The sequence below is a fragment of the Embiotoca jacksoni genome, unplaced genomic scaffold, assembly GCF_022577435.1.
Source record: "Embiotoca jacksoni isolate LCO1_2020_lvr unplaced genomic scaffold, fEmbJac1.0.p SCAF_22, whole genome shotgun sequence".
NCBI lineage: Eukaryota > Metazoa > Chordata > Actinopteri > Embiotocidae > Embiotoca > Embiotoca jacksoni.
The window spans coordinates 11,416,310-11,435,504 of NW_027185363.1; the positions used below are offsets into that span (position 1 = coordinate 11,416,310).

At 40.7% G+C, this 19,195-nt stretch overlaps 1 protein-coding gene across 2 annotated transcripts in view; it reads right to left on the minus strand.

Moving 5' to 3' along the window:
- Positions 1–19,195, minus strand: part of st6galnac3 (ST6 (alpha-N-acetyl-neuraminyl-2,3-beta-galactosyl-1,3)-N-acetylgalactosaminide alpha-2,6-sialyltransferase 3) — a 72,747-nt gene that overhangs the window by 42,018 nt on the left and 11,534 nt on the right. For both annotated transcript variants that reach the window (XM_069157973.1, XM_069157974.1), the window contains exon 2: positions 5,238–5,432. In XM_069157973.1, the coding sequence (XP_069014074.1) occupies positions 5,238–5,432 (195 nt within the window). The remainder of the gene's footprint in view (positions 1–5,237; positions 5,433–19,195) is intronic.

The following is a 19,195-nucleotide window of genomic DNA, read 5'->3' on the forward strand; positions in this document are numbered from 1 at the left end:
TACTGTTTCTAATCTCATTTGCGCGCGTTAAAGAAGTGTTTTTAAAACCTCAACTAATGACTAAAACTCCAAACGGAAACCCTTTTATTCAGCTCATCCACTGGAATCTGGCTCCCGGCAAATCTCTGATTTTTTTTTTTTTTTTTGACGTCATGTAAATCAATAAAACGTTACGGCCTCCTCTCCTCAACCGTGATTCATGTCTTGGTTTCACGTTGCTGACGACGCTGTCTCTCAGAGTAGCGAGCAGTAATCGCAAACTGAGTGCACTTTTATAATCCCAATAATTCTGGCACTCTGATAAGCACCAAATCTACTCAGCAAAGCCTCCAATTTTAATGCACGAGTGTGTTTAAAAAATAAAGTGGGTTATTTAGAAAAGTGGGCTTAATGCCGGGGACGCAGCCGTCATTAAATTACAGCGCTGGGGTGTGAACTTAACCTTGACGTTCTTTAAAATGCTCCGAACACGATTAATTAATAGGCAATAATGATTACATTAACGTGCCAAGCATCTCGTTTCTGGGACCCCTCGCTGGGACTTAATGCACTTCTGCTTAAAAATTAATTGATTAGCTTTAGCTGTCCGTAAGGGGGAAGTGATTAGTTCCAAATGCTCCTCTCGGGGGGGGGGGGGGGGGGGGGGGGGGTCACCACGATACTAAAGAAGAAAAATACAGTTTATTTCTGAAACACCACCTCAAGGAAACAAATGTGAAGAATTACTATAACTAAATTTCACAACATTTATTTGATCAATACATTAGCTTATTTTTTTTTATTTTTTTTTACAAGATCAATGATGAACACAATAAGCAGTTCACGACATGACTGAGCGTTAACTGCCGGGTTTTCATACGTCACATACCTGAGGAAGCGATCCCTCCACCATGCGGGGCGGGTGGAGGTAGACGTGGGCCATATTTGAATTGTAGTTACATCTAAATCACTTTAAGGCATCGGGGGATTTCTTTTTTTTTTTTTCTAGATATGTCATTTTGATGAGTGGCGATGAGTTTTCAGGTGTTTAATCAATGCCGGGAGAGGAAATTTAAGTTTGAGCATCACTAGCTTAAAGGCTGTTTGGATTTATGGAGAGAGGTTTTCCGACCTGTGCCTGTAGCATCTTCTGTGTTACGTTGCATATTAATCCGTGTGGTCCAGACTCCCCCTGGTCAGTCTTTCACTCCATCGCCTCCAATCAGGCCGCTTCTTCCTTCTCTCCTCTGTGATTTAACCAGAGCATCAGTACTAAGTTATTTACACTGTGAACGCCCTTGTTACCTTCAGTCTATTGGAACAACTGTGAACTGTTGTTGAAGCACTTGCTTAGCAGCTCTGGGTCTCGTTTTTAGATATTTTCTTACTCACATTCAAGTATTACAACTGACAAAGCTAATATCCATGGATTATTACTGAGATGTCTGACCTGACACGTGATCAGAAGGCTGTTTAATAAGGATGTAAATTGGGAGGAAGCTAAAAAAAAAAAAAAAAGATAGCAGAAATAAAACTATGTAAAGCTGATTTTTCTTTTAATAAATGACCCAAAATCACTAAAGGATAGCATATTCAGATATTGTGATCTAATCTAAACACTGAGCACTACTACTAACTCTGAAACATACAGTTCTCTGAGCATGTACGTTTAAATATATGAAAGTATAATTAGTTTTAGTAAGGTTGGCAGGTACTTTCAACATATCATCTGACATCTTGAATGTTATTTTTGATATTAGTCGACCTCCTGTTTAAATATTAGACCTACGACTGCTTCTTCTTCACTAAATCATGAATTAAGTTCTAATATTGCAGCTCAGCCTCATCCATCCTTTGTTTGAAACTAGCTGGTAGCTAATAATAACTTTGAGAGGACAAATAACATAATAATAGATATTTAATCAGCTTGTAGAATAAAATTCAGACCCAGAAGATTTCTCATTAACATTATCCACAAAGTGATCCAAATATAGAAGCACTGTCGCCGAGTGTTGACTGTTGTCTTCTTTTCAAAGGGCCTGAATTTAAAAATGTGCCGGTCCAAATGGAAATACTGAGTTTCTCCCTCTTGGCCTGCGAGAGACCAGAGGCCTGCATGTAAAGTGCCACAAGACAAATGTTTTCTATTTCTCCCGCAAAGCAGAGCAGGATCCATTTATCACACCTGGAGACAGACTCAATCAAATGAGGAAAATAAGGCAGACCGTTGCAATGCTACCGGGTTATGCATTATACATGCCCATGAGAGGTTTATAACACCTCGAACGACACCTCACCGCGGAGCCTGTAAGATTGCCTTACTGTCTGCGGAGAAATATTACTGCCTCTTAAGGTGTTGCTGTGTGCTTAACAGAGGCTGACAGCTCACACGGCGCGCCTTCACTCCGGACGTTATCGCTTACGACACGCGGCGCAGCAGTATCACCTTGACCAGACTTACACTGCTCCGTCCATCCTTTGTCAGAAGTTTCAGAGGCGTGCGGAAACACTTCTGACACATGTTCGGGCCAATCACTGCCCCTTTCGGATTTGCAACGGAGAACTCTCTGATGGGGGGAATTTGAGCCAAAAGGAGGCCTAATACCGCAGAAGCTGCCAGTCTTTCCCGCCGATTTGCATAAATCTCCACTGGGAGGGGGGCCAGCGATTCAAGTAGGCTTGTCTGGAGGCAGAGGGAGGTGCAGATGTACAGATTGGAGGAAGGCGTGATTGCCTCTGGGCCCATGTTGTGCGAGTAAAACTCTCCGGAGGCAGAGGATGACGCTCCGCATTAATCTGTCAATATCAGCCCGCTGAATATGAGACGTCCACTTCTCATGAAGGACCGACGCATCCATTGCAACCCCAAATCGAGACTCCCGACTGAAAGCACAATGTGTGAATCCTCATTTCCTGTCAGGCGGAAATGTTGCACGCGTCCCTGCACGCAAAATATGATTTTCTTGCGTGACTACCCAATATCCACCCGTATGAGTTTCTGTGGGCTGCATCCCCAAACAACAAACACACAGGCGGGTTTTTACATTTTGATGTGGTGGGAATTAAAAAGGGCTTTGATATTTCTATTTCCATAAATTGTGCGGGGAATATACAGCACAGAGCTGTTTGAAGGCAGAAGAATAGGATCACGGACACGGGTGTTGGGAATTACAAAGAAATAATGCACACGAGAGACATCAAACAGGCGTTTCCAGATCCATCACAGAGAACCTGGTCCAATGAATTAAGAAAGTCCTGAAGGAGGTGCTGCATTTGCATGAGGTCATCTGAACACCCCTTCACATAGATAGATATGTAGATACTTTATTGCCCACATGGGGAAATTTGCCTCTCCAAAACAACACCCGTCAAGATGTTACTGAGCGCACATAATTAAAAGGGAAAAAAAAAAAAGGGGAAATAATTAAAAATAAATAGATAAATAAATAAATGCTCCACCTGAGGCATCAATCAGTCGGCACTTTCATCCTGCAGAACAACCTCTGCAACCTCTGCTTATTTTAGACTGCTGTTTAAAATTCTGACTGATACAGACACAAAGGAGTTCATGAACCAACCCAGCTGAAGTCCGTATCGCCTTAAACTTTGATTTTGATGACACGGGAAGATTCCTAAACCCCACGTCACTTTTTTCCCATCCAAACTAAGACACAGTCCCAGAGTTTTCAAACTAAAATGTTCAATAGTCTCCATTTAGGGTTTTAAAACACCAAGTGTGGACACTAGGTGTAAATGTAGCAAATGTTATGTATTTAAAAAAAAATTAAGTATGGATACAGCTCAAGATACTTATACTGAACTTGCGTGATTGCCTCGTCACGTGGAACCACAGGTCTGATCACTCGCTTCCTTCGGATCAAATATGGTCTCCTCAGGTTTTCTTACATTCAAAATTAGACAAATAGTGTCGCACCAGTTAGCAAACGGCATTACTTCTGAAAGTTCGATGCTTGTGTCATCGTGCCAATAAAGTATAGTCAACCCAGAAGTATCGTCTGAATATTTGAACATGTAGTACTGTGACTGCCTGAATGAGAACTCGTTTGCACACAGTGTTTGTACAATATAAGGTGTGACATTTGCACCATAATATGACAAATGTGAAAAGGTTCATTGTAAAACATGAGTCTTTCATCCGAAGGCTGCTGTGGAAAACCGATTTGCAAAATATAATATCTACGAAAAGAAAACCTTGTTAAATTACAAAAAAGCCAAAGCCTCCGGATTGGCACTTGTGGTCTTTTGTCATGAGCTCGAAACATCTCATAATTAGCTTTTAGTCCTTTTGTTAAGTGTGTCAGTTTACCTTGATCCCTGAAATGTGACATTTTGTCCCTTTTTTTTTTTTTTTACTGTTTATTTAGCGTCTTTTATTCATTCTATGTGTCTGATTTCCAATTTCCAATTATCTGTAGCTGAAATTTTGCATTCATATACTTGCAACTTTTTACACTGTAAATACTGTAATTATAAACATGCTTTGAGCAAGTTTCCTCATAAATGAATGTTTAAAAATTCCAATACCATATGCTAATGTATCAAAATATAGTTTCTCCAAATATTTGGACAGAACACAATAGTAGGAATATATAGTGTAGTAGTCTGTAGTGGTCTTGGCCAACCACTTTTACCTCCAAACTGATTTGACTGAGAACCCAAAGATACTACGCTCGCCCACCTACACCGAAAACATAACTGCACCTCAGGCACGTCAATCAAACCCCCAATTAAGCACACCCCTAAACATACCTCTCTTCGAGGCCTGATATCTAATTACTTAACAAATTAATTCCTGAAGGACCACCAGAACACTGATCAGAAGAAGTGAATTTAGCAAAAGAAACCATAATGACTTGTGGAAAACATTTACAGCATTTGTATTTAATGAGAGAAGCTTTTATAAATGGTAGTCTAGTGAAGGCAGAGGTTTTTCAAAGTGGTATTGCACTTTAAGGCATCTCCACATTGGCTTTACTTTTCATAACTGGCGTCCATTTTTATATACGGTCTATAAAAAATATCACAGTTTTTAGCAGCTAAATGTTCCACAGTGTTCACCAGCTAGTTGTTTGCTAAAACTTGGTGCCGGGTAAGGAGCATACAGATGGTGCATTAGAGCTTTCCTCTATAGGTTTGTCAGTTGTTATTATACAAATATTGATAAGGGCAACTTTAATGCTACACCAGAGTAATCAGACTACATAGCAGCTGTTTGCCAGCGTGTGTTTGTCCCTCACCTCCTGTTTGGGGATGCTGACGTAGCCCAGGTGAGGCTTGAAGGCCTTGTACGGCTGCTTGGAGAACATCCAGTGGCTGCTGAACGTCTCTCCGAACACGGGCTGCAGGAGGAAGTAGGGCTTCTCCGAGTAGTTCACCACGACTACAAAGAGCGATACGACCACGATCAGACTGGTGGCGATCACCGACTTCCGCTGTGGAGGGAGAGAGAGAGAGAGAGAGAGAGAGAGAGAGAGAGAGAGAGAGAGAGAGAGAGACAGCACATTCATGACAAGTCTGACAAAGGCAAAGAGACATCGAAGGCTAGAGCTGAACGTTAGAAAAAATCTAAATGTGGCCTTTTGGTATTTTCAGTGCAGGTGAACTGTCTTTCATTGAACTGAATAATAAACAGAGAAGAATCATAGATCATAAGGAGCTGTGAATGGCAAATGTACAGTGTAATAACAACATATTCACTGTATAATGGAAACAAATATACAGTCTAAGAAAACAGAAATTTTAGGTGCACATTAAAATACAAAGTTTTTACAGTGCATTCGTTTTAAATTTCATTATTTATGCAACACACTGCAGACAATTGTGCTTTTATGAGTTGCACAAAGCTGAGTGGAACAAAATACTTTTAATACCACTGAGCTGAAAGGAAGCAGTGCAGCGAAAAACAACTTCATCCAAGAGTGACATTATTTTTTTCAGCAAAGTTCAACGAATCGTAAAACTTTGAGAACAAATGAACAACTTGGTTTGGTTTTATTTTGTTAAGAATTCAAGACAAGAAGTTAAAGCTTAAGCTCTGATACTTCATTAAAAGACAGAGGAAAGATCAGATATAACGTATTGTATCATTTTCACTCTGAAGACGTATAGATATTATTAGACCTGGGAAGAGTGTGTCATACCTTAAACGTCTTTTTCTGGTTATATTTCTCCGTGACTTGGTCTGATGTTTTAATCCAGTCCTACATATCACCTCACAAGGCCACAGTGTTCATTGTTCTGTCATACAATGGACGTGCACTTTTCTAACGATTACTGGTGCACATCACCAGAAATTTAGCCAACTGGAGCCTTATTTTGATCTTTGTTATATGTAATGCAGCATTTTGAGAACCTAAAAAAATCTTTATTGCAACATAGAAATCAGTTTCATGCAGAAGAGGGAAATCACATACATGTGATAAATAAATACACATTAAAGAGTAGTTCTAATTTATTAAGTCATATCAGTAGCTTATGGTAAAATGAATAGTGAGTTGTTTCTATGTGTTTGCCTTTGTTCGGCAAACAAACAGGCCCATCAAATTTGGTCAAACCTGGGGAACAAAAAAATGTATTTAAATTTTTTTATGATACAATGCAAAGATTGGGACTTAAAGATAGATATGTAACTTTACTGTCTTTTTAAGTAAAATATCTGTCAGGACAAATTAGGATTCTTAAAATTGCACTTCAATATCGTCCGAACAGGGAGACAAGAACTATCATACTTCAGAATGATGTTTCAGCAGAAGCAAAGCAACTTTATAACAGAGGGAAGAAAGTGGTCATTTTAATCATTACATTTTTGATTCAAGACTACGGTAACCTCTTCCCTTACTTCAGATGTATTGAGTATGAAATATCTCTCTGAAGTCCTCCTTTTTCACAGATAGTCCATTTGGAGAGATTAACACTTAATCTATGCTCATTAACACACACGATTTCACTCTTTCTGATGTGACTGAGCCTTCAATACTTTGGAAAAGCTGAGCGGACTCTTTCAAAGTTATCATCAATTCTTTAGTAGTAGCACAGCTCAAAAAATGGATGTCAGTTTTGGTCCAAACTGAAATATTTCTACAACTATTCACTGAATTGCCATGGCATTTTGTACCAACATGCAAGGTCCGCTGAGGATGAATCCTGCTGTCCTTGGCAATACCTAGACAGGGTGAAGTCTCTGCTTCAGAGGGAAATATTTCAACTACTAAAGGATGAATTGCTAAGACATTTTGTACAAATATTCATGGTCCCCTGAAGACAAATCCTACTGGATTTGGCTCATCCCTGACTTTTCACGTAGGGCCAACACAGCTCTGACAATGCGTAAATATCATAATCTACTTTTCTGTTTCAGCATTTCTACCAATATCGCAGCAGCTTGGGCAAGATTGTTTCATACGCAGCAAAATCTGGAGGCAAGAAGTATTACGGCCCGGCAGAAAGAGCCAAAGGGTGATGAATAATGGATAAGAGATGGACGACAAGGAAAGGTCTACAGAGGAAAAGCCTATTGGCAGGGCGCAGATGGAGATCAATGCACAGAAGAGAGAAAGAGTTGGACAGAGGTGAAAAAAATCTGCGGTGTGCTACAACATCTCAAAGCCCGAGGTGATGATAGATTTCAGCAGAGCCAAAGACTTTTTTTTTTTTTCCAGGAAACTTCAATAACGTGCTGCTAATCTAACAGACAACACCAGTGGGAAAGGTGGTGTTTTGCAGATTCTTTGAAGTTATCTGATGGTGAGAAGATTGGATGTGGCACTCGGTAATGGTGAAGCGCCCACAGCCAAAGTGCCGGCACCAACCACACGCTCTGATCTCCAACATCAAACGTCCCAAGGGAGGCACCGGAGGCTTTCCTTCTCGGAGACGAGATCAAACATTTGATGTGCGGTGGGGGGTAGGGATGGAAAAGATGGTGACCATTTGCGGCCCTGACAAGCCTATCGCATCTTACAGGTTGCACGCATATTACACCACACATCATTTCATGCCATTACCGCCTATCTTTGATCACAAAAAGAGAAGTCTCAACTTTGATTGAGAACAAAACTGCACAAAGAGGACCAATGACAAATTATCTTTTTCCACTATTCTTTCAAGTATTTCAGAAAATAATATACTTTCCTGAAAAGAAACAAAACAAAAAAAACTCGTTTTCTGAAAATGTGCTGTAATAGGTAATAGCCAGTCATCAAGGGTCCATTATGGAGCATGAAACTCAATTCCTTATGAAGCAGGAAGATTCTTGAGAAAGGAAAAAGAAAAAAAAAATAACTCTCAGCTCCGTCTGCAGAGCTGCAACATCCATCTGTTTTCACGAGGACGGAAAATTTCCCTGTCTCCTTCAACCTCAATCTGGCCACAAATCACAGGGGAAATGATGTGTCAAAGCCTGGAGGCGATTGGAGGGCTCGGCGTAGGTGTCGCGGGGCGCTGAACCTCCACCAGCTCGAGTGCGAGACTCACAACTCCTCTCCTCGTTCGCTCATCCATCAGGGTGATCACAAGTCGGCCTGTTGAGCCGTGTGACACAGAAGTTGAAAGGCTCCGTGTTGAAGGAAGGAGTACAGTCGGAGCGTATGGGGCCATTAACGGCGGCGGAACGGCTATAAAGTTCCAACATTAGAGCTTTCAGTCAATGTTAAAACATTTTGCCAGAGGAATACGACTCCATATGCGGCTGCAACGACCTTGTTTGCCACCTCAGATCAGACAATGATGGCCATTAACTGCAGTGCCACTTATATGGTTGTAGCCGGGGGTTTGGAGGGGGGATGGGAGAGGGGTGTGTGGGGAGGTGGGGGGGGGGAGATTTAACGCACCCTGGCCCGAAAGCTTTGCGGGGCAATTTTTTTTTTTTTTTTTTTTTTTTAAAGGTGCTAAAACCTAGTGTTCTCTGAGGGGTATTGATCTGAGTTTGTAGACCGACATTGTGGTATCTTTGGGAAATAGGACACAAGAGAAGTATAATTTTCCCCCAGTCTCTCACAGAGAGAGCCTCTGTGACCAGAATACAAATAGGAGGAGAGAGTATCAGGAAGTTATTGATGGTCAACCTGTCCATTTGTGGCAATGACCTAACTGAGTCGTCAACTGTTCAGACACTGAGCAAAACCCAATTAGGTTTTGTCATGAAGGACACCCACTCAAAACCTTAGAGGACTTGTACTTGAATGCGTCTATTTCACGTTATTTTAGAAGGAAAGATTCTACTTTTACTGTACACTTCTTCTTTTTTTTAACCGCTTTATTTTTATGGATTACAGACACAAAATAATTACATAAGCTCCACTTTGACTAACAACAGTGAAATGCTGTTTACATAACATCCATCAGTATTATACTACAGTAATGTGATACGTTAAACCTTTTTTACAAAGGCTGACAGCAGTAAACCCACAAACAGAAAAATGGGTTGTGGTTTGAAAGCTGAGGGATACATAATTTATAAGATCTGAATGTTAAGCATTTTTTTCAGCTGATTATTCATCAGTGTCACCGGCTTCACATAAAACCCCCCCCCGAAAAAAACGTATGTATGCAGAAAAATGAAGCCTAATGTGTCCATGTCCATTGCTTTCTCTAGTTTAAATCATGAGCCACATTGATGTATACATCTTGAAAGTAATAATATATACTTTGCAAAGAAATGTCGCCTTACAGCAAGAAGGTTCGGGTCCGAACCGGATTTTAGGTGTAAGGTTCATTGTGTGAACGTGAGCGTTGCTGTCTGTCTGATACTCTGCTAAGCTAGGAAATTAGCGTTTAGACTAAATATGTAGTTACTGTGTATTGGCTTTATCATGCAGTATAATCAATGCTGATGCCCAAATTTGAGAAAAATTACAAGACTCTCCCCCGCAACATCAGCTTTTTATTCATATTACTACTTTTTGTATTTTTTGTATTTATTTTTTTTGAATAATATTGTTTGTTTTTCCAATACTTTCTGTGAAAGTTGCTTTCCCAGCATTTCTATAAAGTCTACAGGCCAAAACATCTGACGGAGACTCATCAAAAATATATAAGCATATCTAAATACTTGCAAAGCCTTTAAAATACCCATTATTACTTAAAACACCACCAGAGAATACACATCCAACATGACTTTAGTGTACAGACATAATAATAGTACAGATATAGTATTATGCTATTTAAAGAAAATTTTCCTTATAATACTTGTGCACTTTGAATGAAGTAACATTTTTCAAGGACTTTTAATTAGAACATGTTTTTACCACTTTAACTTTGGAAAAAGATCAGACTATTTCCCCCCAGACATTACCATCTGTAGCCCTATGTAAATTTTCCTATTTAATATACACCAAATACATAATAAATTGGGAAATAATCAACAAGCAGGGCAAAATACACTTCTGTGATGAATGAAAATTCACAGCAAATTAGCCGTTTATTTCCTCATACATATTGTGCAATCAAAATCAGGCGCTATCTGGGCGTGAAGAGAATACAATTTCCCAGAAAGAATAATGCCCTAGCTCAGTAAACAAAGGGACAACATTGTAGTTCAATCCAAAAAGCTAATGGCAATGGGTATTGGAATAATGAGAGGCTCAACCTGAAGAAAATGGCTCATGAAAAAACATATCTGGTAGCTATTTTCGAGTGTCTCCTGGGCAATGGGCAAAAAAAATGAAAATTACATTTGCAATGCAAAAACACTACCTCCCTGGCACCTGATTCCTGCCACCACGGTCCAGCGAGCAGTTAAAATCCAATTTCAATTAAGGCGTTTGAGAAAATATTTACAGAGTCTTTCTCTCACTCTCACTCTTCCTCCTCCTCCTCCTCCTCCTCCTCCTCATTTTAAGCCTTAGCGTTGCTCTCAGAGGCAATAAGACGGGAGGATAAACAAAGAGGCACTTTTGAGACAGAAAGTGGGTCGAGACACATTAGTTCATTCGTGTCATATTGCCAGCAAAGGTCTCGCTTCGAAAGTCATCTAAGTACAAGATAACAAACTATTCTTTTCCCGGAGGAGGAAGAAGCCAACTCTTTGCTGGCGGTAACACGGTCACGCACAAGTTCCCTCTCCAAATGTCACCCCCAGGAACCCTGACTGCTACATGATTCGAGCGAGAGCGCCGATACAATCCCTAGACGCATTAAGGGAATATGATTAATTTAATTGTTTGGTATCTATGCAAGCATTTTAGGTTTTTACTCGTCACATGCACCTTTTTTTTTTTTGTTGTTTGTTTTGTTTTTTTTACAGTTTCAGCGGGAAATCATTTCAATAAGAATAATTATGTTGCAGCAGAATACTCCATTACAATAAGAACTTATTTAAGAATATCAGCAAAATCGACTTAAAACAACAAAAGTAAAAGTATTAGCTATGCAAAATGGGCTCCTTATAATTACTGTTAGGGGTGTTTTGTAGCTGATGATTCTAAATATTCTACAAAATGATGTTCAATGTGCAAAAATCTAAATCTGACAAAGACATTTCTGTCAATAAGCGAGTTTTAAAAACGTTGCCTTGCAAAGCAGCAGGGATATATCAACCTGTTTTAACTCAATCCAACTAAAATAGGAAGAAGAATAACAAGAGAATCATGGAAAATGTATTTTTAATTGTTTTGAAACAAATACATGTGTTGAAAACAGGTTGAAATATTCCTATTGCACAGCACGTTTTCCTTTTTTTTTTTAAGAAAAGAAAATAAACTTCAGACTAGCATTATAAAAAGTTATACAGTTGTATGATGTCAGTAAAGTCGTACACAATGCCGAAGCTGAGCCTGCAAACTCAACAACTGCAAATAAATTTAGCCCGTTAGCATCCTTAAAATTCACTGGCACTAATTAAAGCTCAAAAAACTCTTCTCTGCTCATCAAAATGTGTTTTCCAAGAAAAATAATCCACTAATACTTTACAGTGGCTTAGATGTAACTCGACTCCTTTGCCTTCATTCAGTATAAACAGGTCTATGAATATGTAAAAGGTCCTCGCCTCTTTAATCCACCCACCCATCCGCTGGTCGCCTGCACCTCAAGAAGGCAAATGATATGGAAAGCCACACTAGAACTTGTTGGGACGGGGCTCACGCCGAAGTTTCAAGTATAAAGCTCAAAATATAAATAATCATGTAAAGTACATCTACTTATAACCTGAAGCAGAATCGGAAATACGTTCATTGCTAAGTAGGATTTTAAATACGTATAAATAACTGAAAACTTTATTTTCAGTTGGTATTGTTTTGTGTGCCGCTTAAAATATACAATGTAAGTGAAGAAAAATGCACAAAGTGTGTATTTATAATTTCAGTAAATGTTACATTTGAAGATTTTACAAAATGAACTAATGTAAAATTGAAGTAATGCAAAGACAAACGTACACATCTGCTGAAGTTGCAGGAGTGACTGAGCAGCAGCAACGTTCACTGCTCATCTGGGGGTTTTAACGGCTGCTGATCCCGGCCGAGCCCAGCAGAGGGGGCAGTCACCTCACACAGCTGCCGTGGCAACCGTGTGGGAGCCGAGGAGCTGTGGCTGCAGGGTTGCGTTTTAATAAAGGATCTTTGGAGCTCCTCTGACTAAGCCTCTAAATAAGAGAAACCCTCCAAACACTCACTAGTTCAGTTACAGTCTGTAAATCCAGCAGCACGAAGTTTATATTCTGACTGACCGACACCACACACATCTCACAATCATCATAACTATCTCCAAAATGACTCAGCTTTTGTTATAGCTCATTAAATGTGCACGTCAGCTGACCTAAACGGCAGCTTGAACACTCTAACTTTCTCTGATAGATGGAAACTGAGAAGAAACTATAATTCCTGCTCACTGATGGTCAGTTTTGTGACGATTTCAACAAATAACACAAGTAGGCTTGGTAAATATAAAACAGTGTTATATGCAATGAGATTATGTGATTTTAGTGCTTCTGTAAAGCAAAAATGCCAAAATTGCAGAGGTCCCTGCTTCTAAAATGTGAGGAGTTTGTGCTGCGAATACAACTAAAAAATGAATAAATTCGTGTTTTCTCTGACATTTCACATCTCCTCGAGCTCCGGGCCAATTAAGTATCGTGAAATATATAACTACAGTTATATTAAGCCACTGTGGATTTTTTTTATGGCCATACTGGATTTTTATAACATTTTTTGTATCAATGTGATTTTCTTTTTCATTTGCTGAAATAGCCTAAATGTGACTTTCCAGTTTGGTTATTTCCACCATTACAGCTGAAAAACTGCAGTTGCTGATCATAAGTATGACAAAGATCCACAAGTGCTCGTGAGTGGATGCTGGAGGAACTTTTCTTGGTTTATTTCCAGAATGTATTACACAATCAACCAATATTGCAATAATAAAAGGATCTGATGATCATATTCGAGCTTTCTATCAGAGATATGTTCATTTCTATTTGTAGATCCATTTGTAAGAAAAGGAAGTCATCATAGCAGCCGCCCTCATTCCTGCAAACAGGCAAAAAAGGATGAGTACATAAGACGGGTATCAGGGAGCTGTTCTCCTCATGGTGTACTTTATAATTAAAGTCCAGATGTCTGTGCTGTGCGAATGAAACTTCACTCACTCCTGATGCGGGCTGAGCTCTTACATTAACAAAATGTCCCGATGCCGCTGCCCTCGGTGCACACTACTACAGTGGTATCACCCTTATCAGCGGTGACATATGAAAAGCAAATCCTTCAATCCAGGTCAAATGAACACTAATCTGCCCTGCTGGCATGAAACTGGATCATTATGGAACAGAGCATCACAGGGAATCTTAATCTGGGCCCAAAAAAGGAAAAATCTGTGTTTTTACGGAGATGAGACGCCGCAGGGGGGGGGGGGGGCGACAATAAGGAGAAAACACCCTTTTCATAAACAAAAACATAAATACGGCAAGTGCCAAACCCTCATCTGTGCACGCGGATGTGTTCCAGTGGGCAAGTGTGTGTCTGCACACGTGTACTCGCAACGCGTGACAGCGACAGGAAAGCAGTCGGGACCCATTTGACAAATGCATATCTGATATGCTGAAATAGAAAGTAATCCCCGCAAGTATCAAGGATTAAATACTCTGCAATATTCACTTCCCTCTTCTCAATGCAAAAAAACTTTTGTGGAAGGGGGGGGGTATTGGAACAGCGCCATATGTTCACAGAAGCAGTTTGGTGACGCTCCCCGCTCGGCTGAGTGGGCTGATGCTCGCTCACTTGAGAAAGTGAAGAATTTGTCAAAGAGGAAAAAGCTGCTCTTTGAGGCACTTTGAGAGGCTGAATGAACCAGAATATCTGTGCGCGAGTAGAATGAGTCTGCCTGTCAGAAACAGAGCATATTGAGATTTCATGTTTCACTGTAAATTCTTGGGCTGCCGCGCAGACTCTCTGCCGCTGTGTGGGTTTCTGGATAAGACCCTTTATGTTTCATTTGATGATGTTCGGTCTCAAGGTCAAAACACCCAACACCGTGAACAAAGTACTTTTCCATTGTATGCATCTTTTATTCTTCAATATTTGAGGGCAAAAATATACTTTTTCCTGTACAGAAAAAAAAAACACCAGAGTTTCACGTGTGCAAAAAAAACTCATTCGATCCACATGTGACACATACATGTGTGAAGCCCATGTAGAATCCCATGTGAAAACTTGTCCACAACATTTCCCATGTTATGTTGCAACATGTGGTAAACATGTGTCCCATGTGGAAAACACAGGAAACGTTTTAAATCCTCCACATTCATTTTAAATCTTTAATAACTTTGTAGATTGCAATTATTAACTGTAGATTATTGGAACAAAATATAATTATGATGCATTATTATTCTTTTTTTTTTTTTTTTTGTCATAATGACTGTTGACATTAAGCAGCCTCTGAAGTTTATTTTCTCTTTTTATTACTAATGTCATGTCTTATAGTTCAAATGTTTTATTTGTAATCTGACCATTCATCAGCCTGGATACGGACTCATGTCTTTTGAAGGGCCCTGATTATACATCATTTTACGGCACAAAGCGTACAGATTGAAATGCCGTTAACAATTGTAAGGGGTGCTTTCATGCCTACCTTGTTTGGTCCAGATCTTAGTTTGGACCTTTGAGTTTGGTCTGAACCAATATGTGAAAGGTGCCTCCGAACAAAGAGGCGGTGTCCGGATCCAACAGAACCATGAGTCGGCTCATTTGCAATGTGAAAACACTTTTTGGAGGGTTTGGACTTTCTGAACAGTTACAGGAAGACGATGCAGCGTATCATCAGTCATTAAACAATACAAGAAGATAAAGAGCGAGGAGAGAAGTAAAAATTAGCTGCTGTAGCACACGGGGAGAAAAAAAAGCACTTCATTTCAATTTGGTACTGTGAAGAAATCGCAGTCAACTTGAAAAAAGATAAGAATGCAGAAACTTCTAACTTATTTTCCTCTCAGAAAATAAGTTAGAAGTTTCTGCATTTTTATCCTTTTATCCACGCAGGTGAAGACGACAGGACGCCGGCTCTTTAACGAAGTTCTTTAACGCGCTCGCAATATGCCAACGTGAAGCCAAAACTAACTGGATCAAATATGCATAAATGTTCCAACTCTCAGGTGTGAAAACATCCTTAAATACCACAAAAACAAGAGATTCTTAGTTTGAATTTATACGCAGCAAAACGGTAGCTTCTTACCTCCTCTGTCGTCTATCGGGAAACAATACTTGTTGAATCAATACGGGCTGCACAATGTTTGCACTGCAAGAGTCACACAAATAAAATGCTTCTGAGCTTTTAGCCATTTTCAGTAAAAAAAAAATAAAAAAAAAAAAAAGGCAGTAAATGTATGTTTTATTCACTACGCTTGGTTAAAATCAATAAACTGGAAATCAAAGAATGTAAAAATGACCTCAGTGCGATGACAGGGAGATGAAGAGTCAGACCACCTGCTCGGGTCGCGTGTGCCTTATGATGAGGAAACAGATGACTAAATGTTCCCTTTTCTATAATATCTTTAAGTCCTATTGTCGAAGGGATATTTTTAGAAAGCGAACAGAGCCAAAATGCCGCGTGGCGTTCAGCCAGTCGCAGGAAATGACTTCTGCCGCTCACTTATAACAAGAGCCATTTTAGCTTTATCCTTCCGTGACATCAGAGATTTTAAGGGCTGGCTCTTATTGCCGCAGATGGTCAGCGGGCAGAAGAGGCCGTGCTGGCCAGCCAAGGACAAAGCTACGGTCCAGTAATGCATCAGTTGCTCTCCGTCCACCACAGATGTCCCGACTTAAGGCCACAAGTAAGGAAAAAAAACTTTAGTGCGAAAAACACAATTAAACGCAACGCGCACGAGAGAACAGATGCTGCACCCCCCCCCCCCGCCCCCTTTTTCTGAATTTCTGTGGAGAGCTTTACGACAGAATGTATTTTCTCTGCCTCTTTGTGTTTGAAGTGCGAAAGCAGCGGGGAAACTGGCTGTTGAGAAGAAAAAAAAATCGAACAGAGAAAATCCATTTCAATTTGCCAAATGCCAGCGCAGGATTACTGACATTTAGCAACTGATATTTCCCCTGAAACTCAATGGTATTCCTCCACAGGCTCTATAATAGAGTATCATCTCATTCATAGTGATTACACACAGCACGGCTGCTCACACAGAAATCTGAGCGTACATATCAAAAGTGCACAAATTCACAGACATCTGAGAATCTTTTAGGAGTTGACGGACAGATGTAGAACATCACGTGCAGGGCAGAGGAACAAACGGCGTCGCTGCTTTCCCTCTCTTCTCGACTGAACAGACGTCCGGCCTCTGCGGAAGTTTTCCCGGAGGCCTTATTTGTTAAAGAAATGTGCCTGATGAAAGAAACTTCTCCTCGAGGCTGCCAGACGAAGAAAGGCAGCGTTGTACAGTAAATGGACTTCTCAGATATATTGAGGTGACGCACCAGGCATTGTTCTAACTGGCAGTTATTTGTTTTGTCAACTTTAACTTTTGAAAAATGCCTTTACAACAACAAAAACTGCAAAATTGTAACCGGAGCTGAAAGGACGAGTTGATGAGCTGATTAGTCGGTCGATAGAAAGTTAGAGAAGTACTCTAATTCGGCTATTTAGAAAGGGACTCCCGTAAAGCCTCAAAACATGCAACTTCATGAGAGGTTTGAAGCTGTACATCAGAACATACTGATGTTTAGCAAGTACCCAATTTACTTTTCACCATCTGCTGGCATGCTTAACATTCGCTAATTGGCAATAAACAGAAATGATAGGACTCTCATCACGAGTGGAGGTATTTGTTAATGAGCTAAAGTACCGGACAAATGAAAATGTTTAACTGAGGATGGCGCTGGATGAAAAGTATTAAATCTCCCCCTCAGGGAGACGGGAATGTTTGCGCTAACCGTCACGGCAATCCATCCGATGGTTTCTGAGATTATTGTCAGTCCCACGGTGGCACTCGAGGAAAACTCAGGATCATGAATGGAAGGATTAAAATTTGGATCTGCTGAAGGGGACGGTCGATGAAATCGTTGTGTGATCTGGACCAAAGTGGTGGACTGACCGAGCATGGCTAAAAATAAAAAAATCTAAGCAGCACAGGCCACGATATCCTGATTTTTAGTTAATAGTCAGGGCCAAACTCAAAAAACCGAATCCTACATCATAACAGGGTCATTTCTTAGATGACAAATACACAAATGGGGGGCTAACTAGCCAACTTTTTCCTCACAGCGTTTTATTCGAGAGTCCCACTAATGAGTGTTTAAATTCATCGACTCTAATAACGTCCTCAAAAACTCACAAAAAGTAGATCCCAAAGCACGTGCACTCTACTTTCCGCTAACAATCACGCAATGCAATACGACGCATTTTTTTCAGATGCCAAAATGAGCATCCGTCCAGGTTATTTATCGTCACAGGTATCGCAGTTCAGCATGTTCTCACAACACCCGGGGGGGGGGGATGCCTGCAGTTTCAGCTTTCCACGTCGACCAATAGATTGACCCGCACGGTGTTACGGACTCACGGAGAGGTCGAATCGAACACGTAAACATAATGAATGAAATGACGAAATGGAAGCACCTTCTGCAGCGACGTGCTTTTTTTTTTTTTTTTACATTTTTGGAGGTTTCATAAAATAAACGTTTAATCGAGAAAACAATCTGCCGGACTAACCGTTTATGGAAATAATCATTGACGCCGATTCCCCCGTGCGTCAGCCACAAACCTTTTGCACACGTCTGTTAAGATGAGGTTATGAGGTAAAGACGGCCGAGCACGAGGAAAGACGGATGTGTGTGTGTGTCTTCCTGAGCGGCGGAACAAATGGGATATGTTTGGATCGGACAAAGGACGTGTTGCATTTAGAACACGTTTCTAAGTCATGTCTCACTCGCGCTTTTTATTGCAGATGAGGAAATCGGAGGCGACGGCGTCCTCTTTTGTTTTTACGCGCCGGCGGGAATTTCTACCAAACAAAAGCATTCAAATGATTTGCTGGCGCAGCTCTTTGTTTTTCATTAATCCTCTTAGGTTGTGAAGGTGTTTCCAAGAGATTCAACTGCAGCGTTATAAAACCAAAAGTGGAGCAGCTGTGGCGCACGATAAACAAACCAGCCAGGTGAATCAAAGGCCGCGCAACGGCGACGGTGCTCGCCCTGCAAAATGGCAATAAAGTTTGCAGACACTCTTCTGTCAAGGCCTCTGCGGTGCCGCTGCACAGTGCTGGCAAATCTGAGAGAAGGGACTGTGGTGGCATTCAATATTTGTGTTGTTTGTGTTGGAGGACGGGGGGGCGGGGGGTTAAGGTGGTGGTGGTGGTGGTGGTGTGTGTATGGGGGGGGGGGGGGGGTAGCGGTGTCAGAGTCAACATCAAAAGCAGCAGCAAACGCCCGCAGGCGTCAGGCAGATCGACGAGAAGCCAAAATACAAATCTGAACACACACACACACACACACACACACACACAAAAATAGAATAATCACAAAACAAGCGCGGCGAGCCTCGCCGAGCAGATGCAACATTACCCAGAGTGCACGGTGGCAGTTTGATCCACTGCCCTCTTCCTTTTTTGGGGGGGAGGGGGGGGTATCATAATGACCACAACAACAGAAAGTTCCAGGGCATTGGCGAGCATAAAAGCAGACAGCGGATTGTATTTCACAGAAAAATTGACTGGACTTTATTTAATGCCCTCACTTAACCGCCAGCCTTTTATTTGTGTCTGTCAACCTCTTCG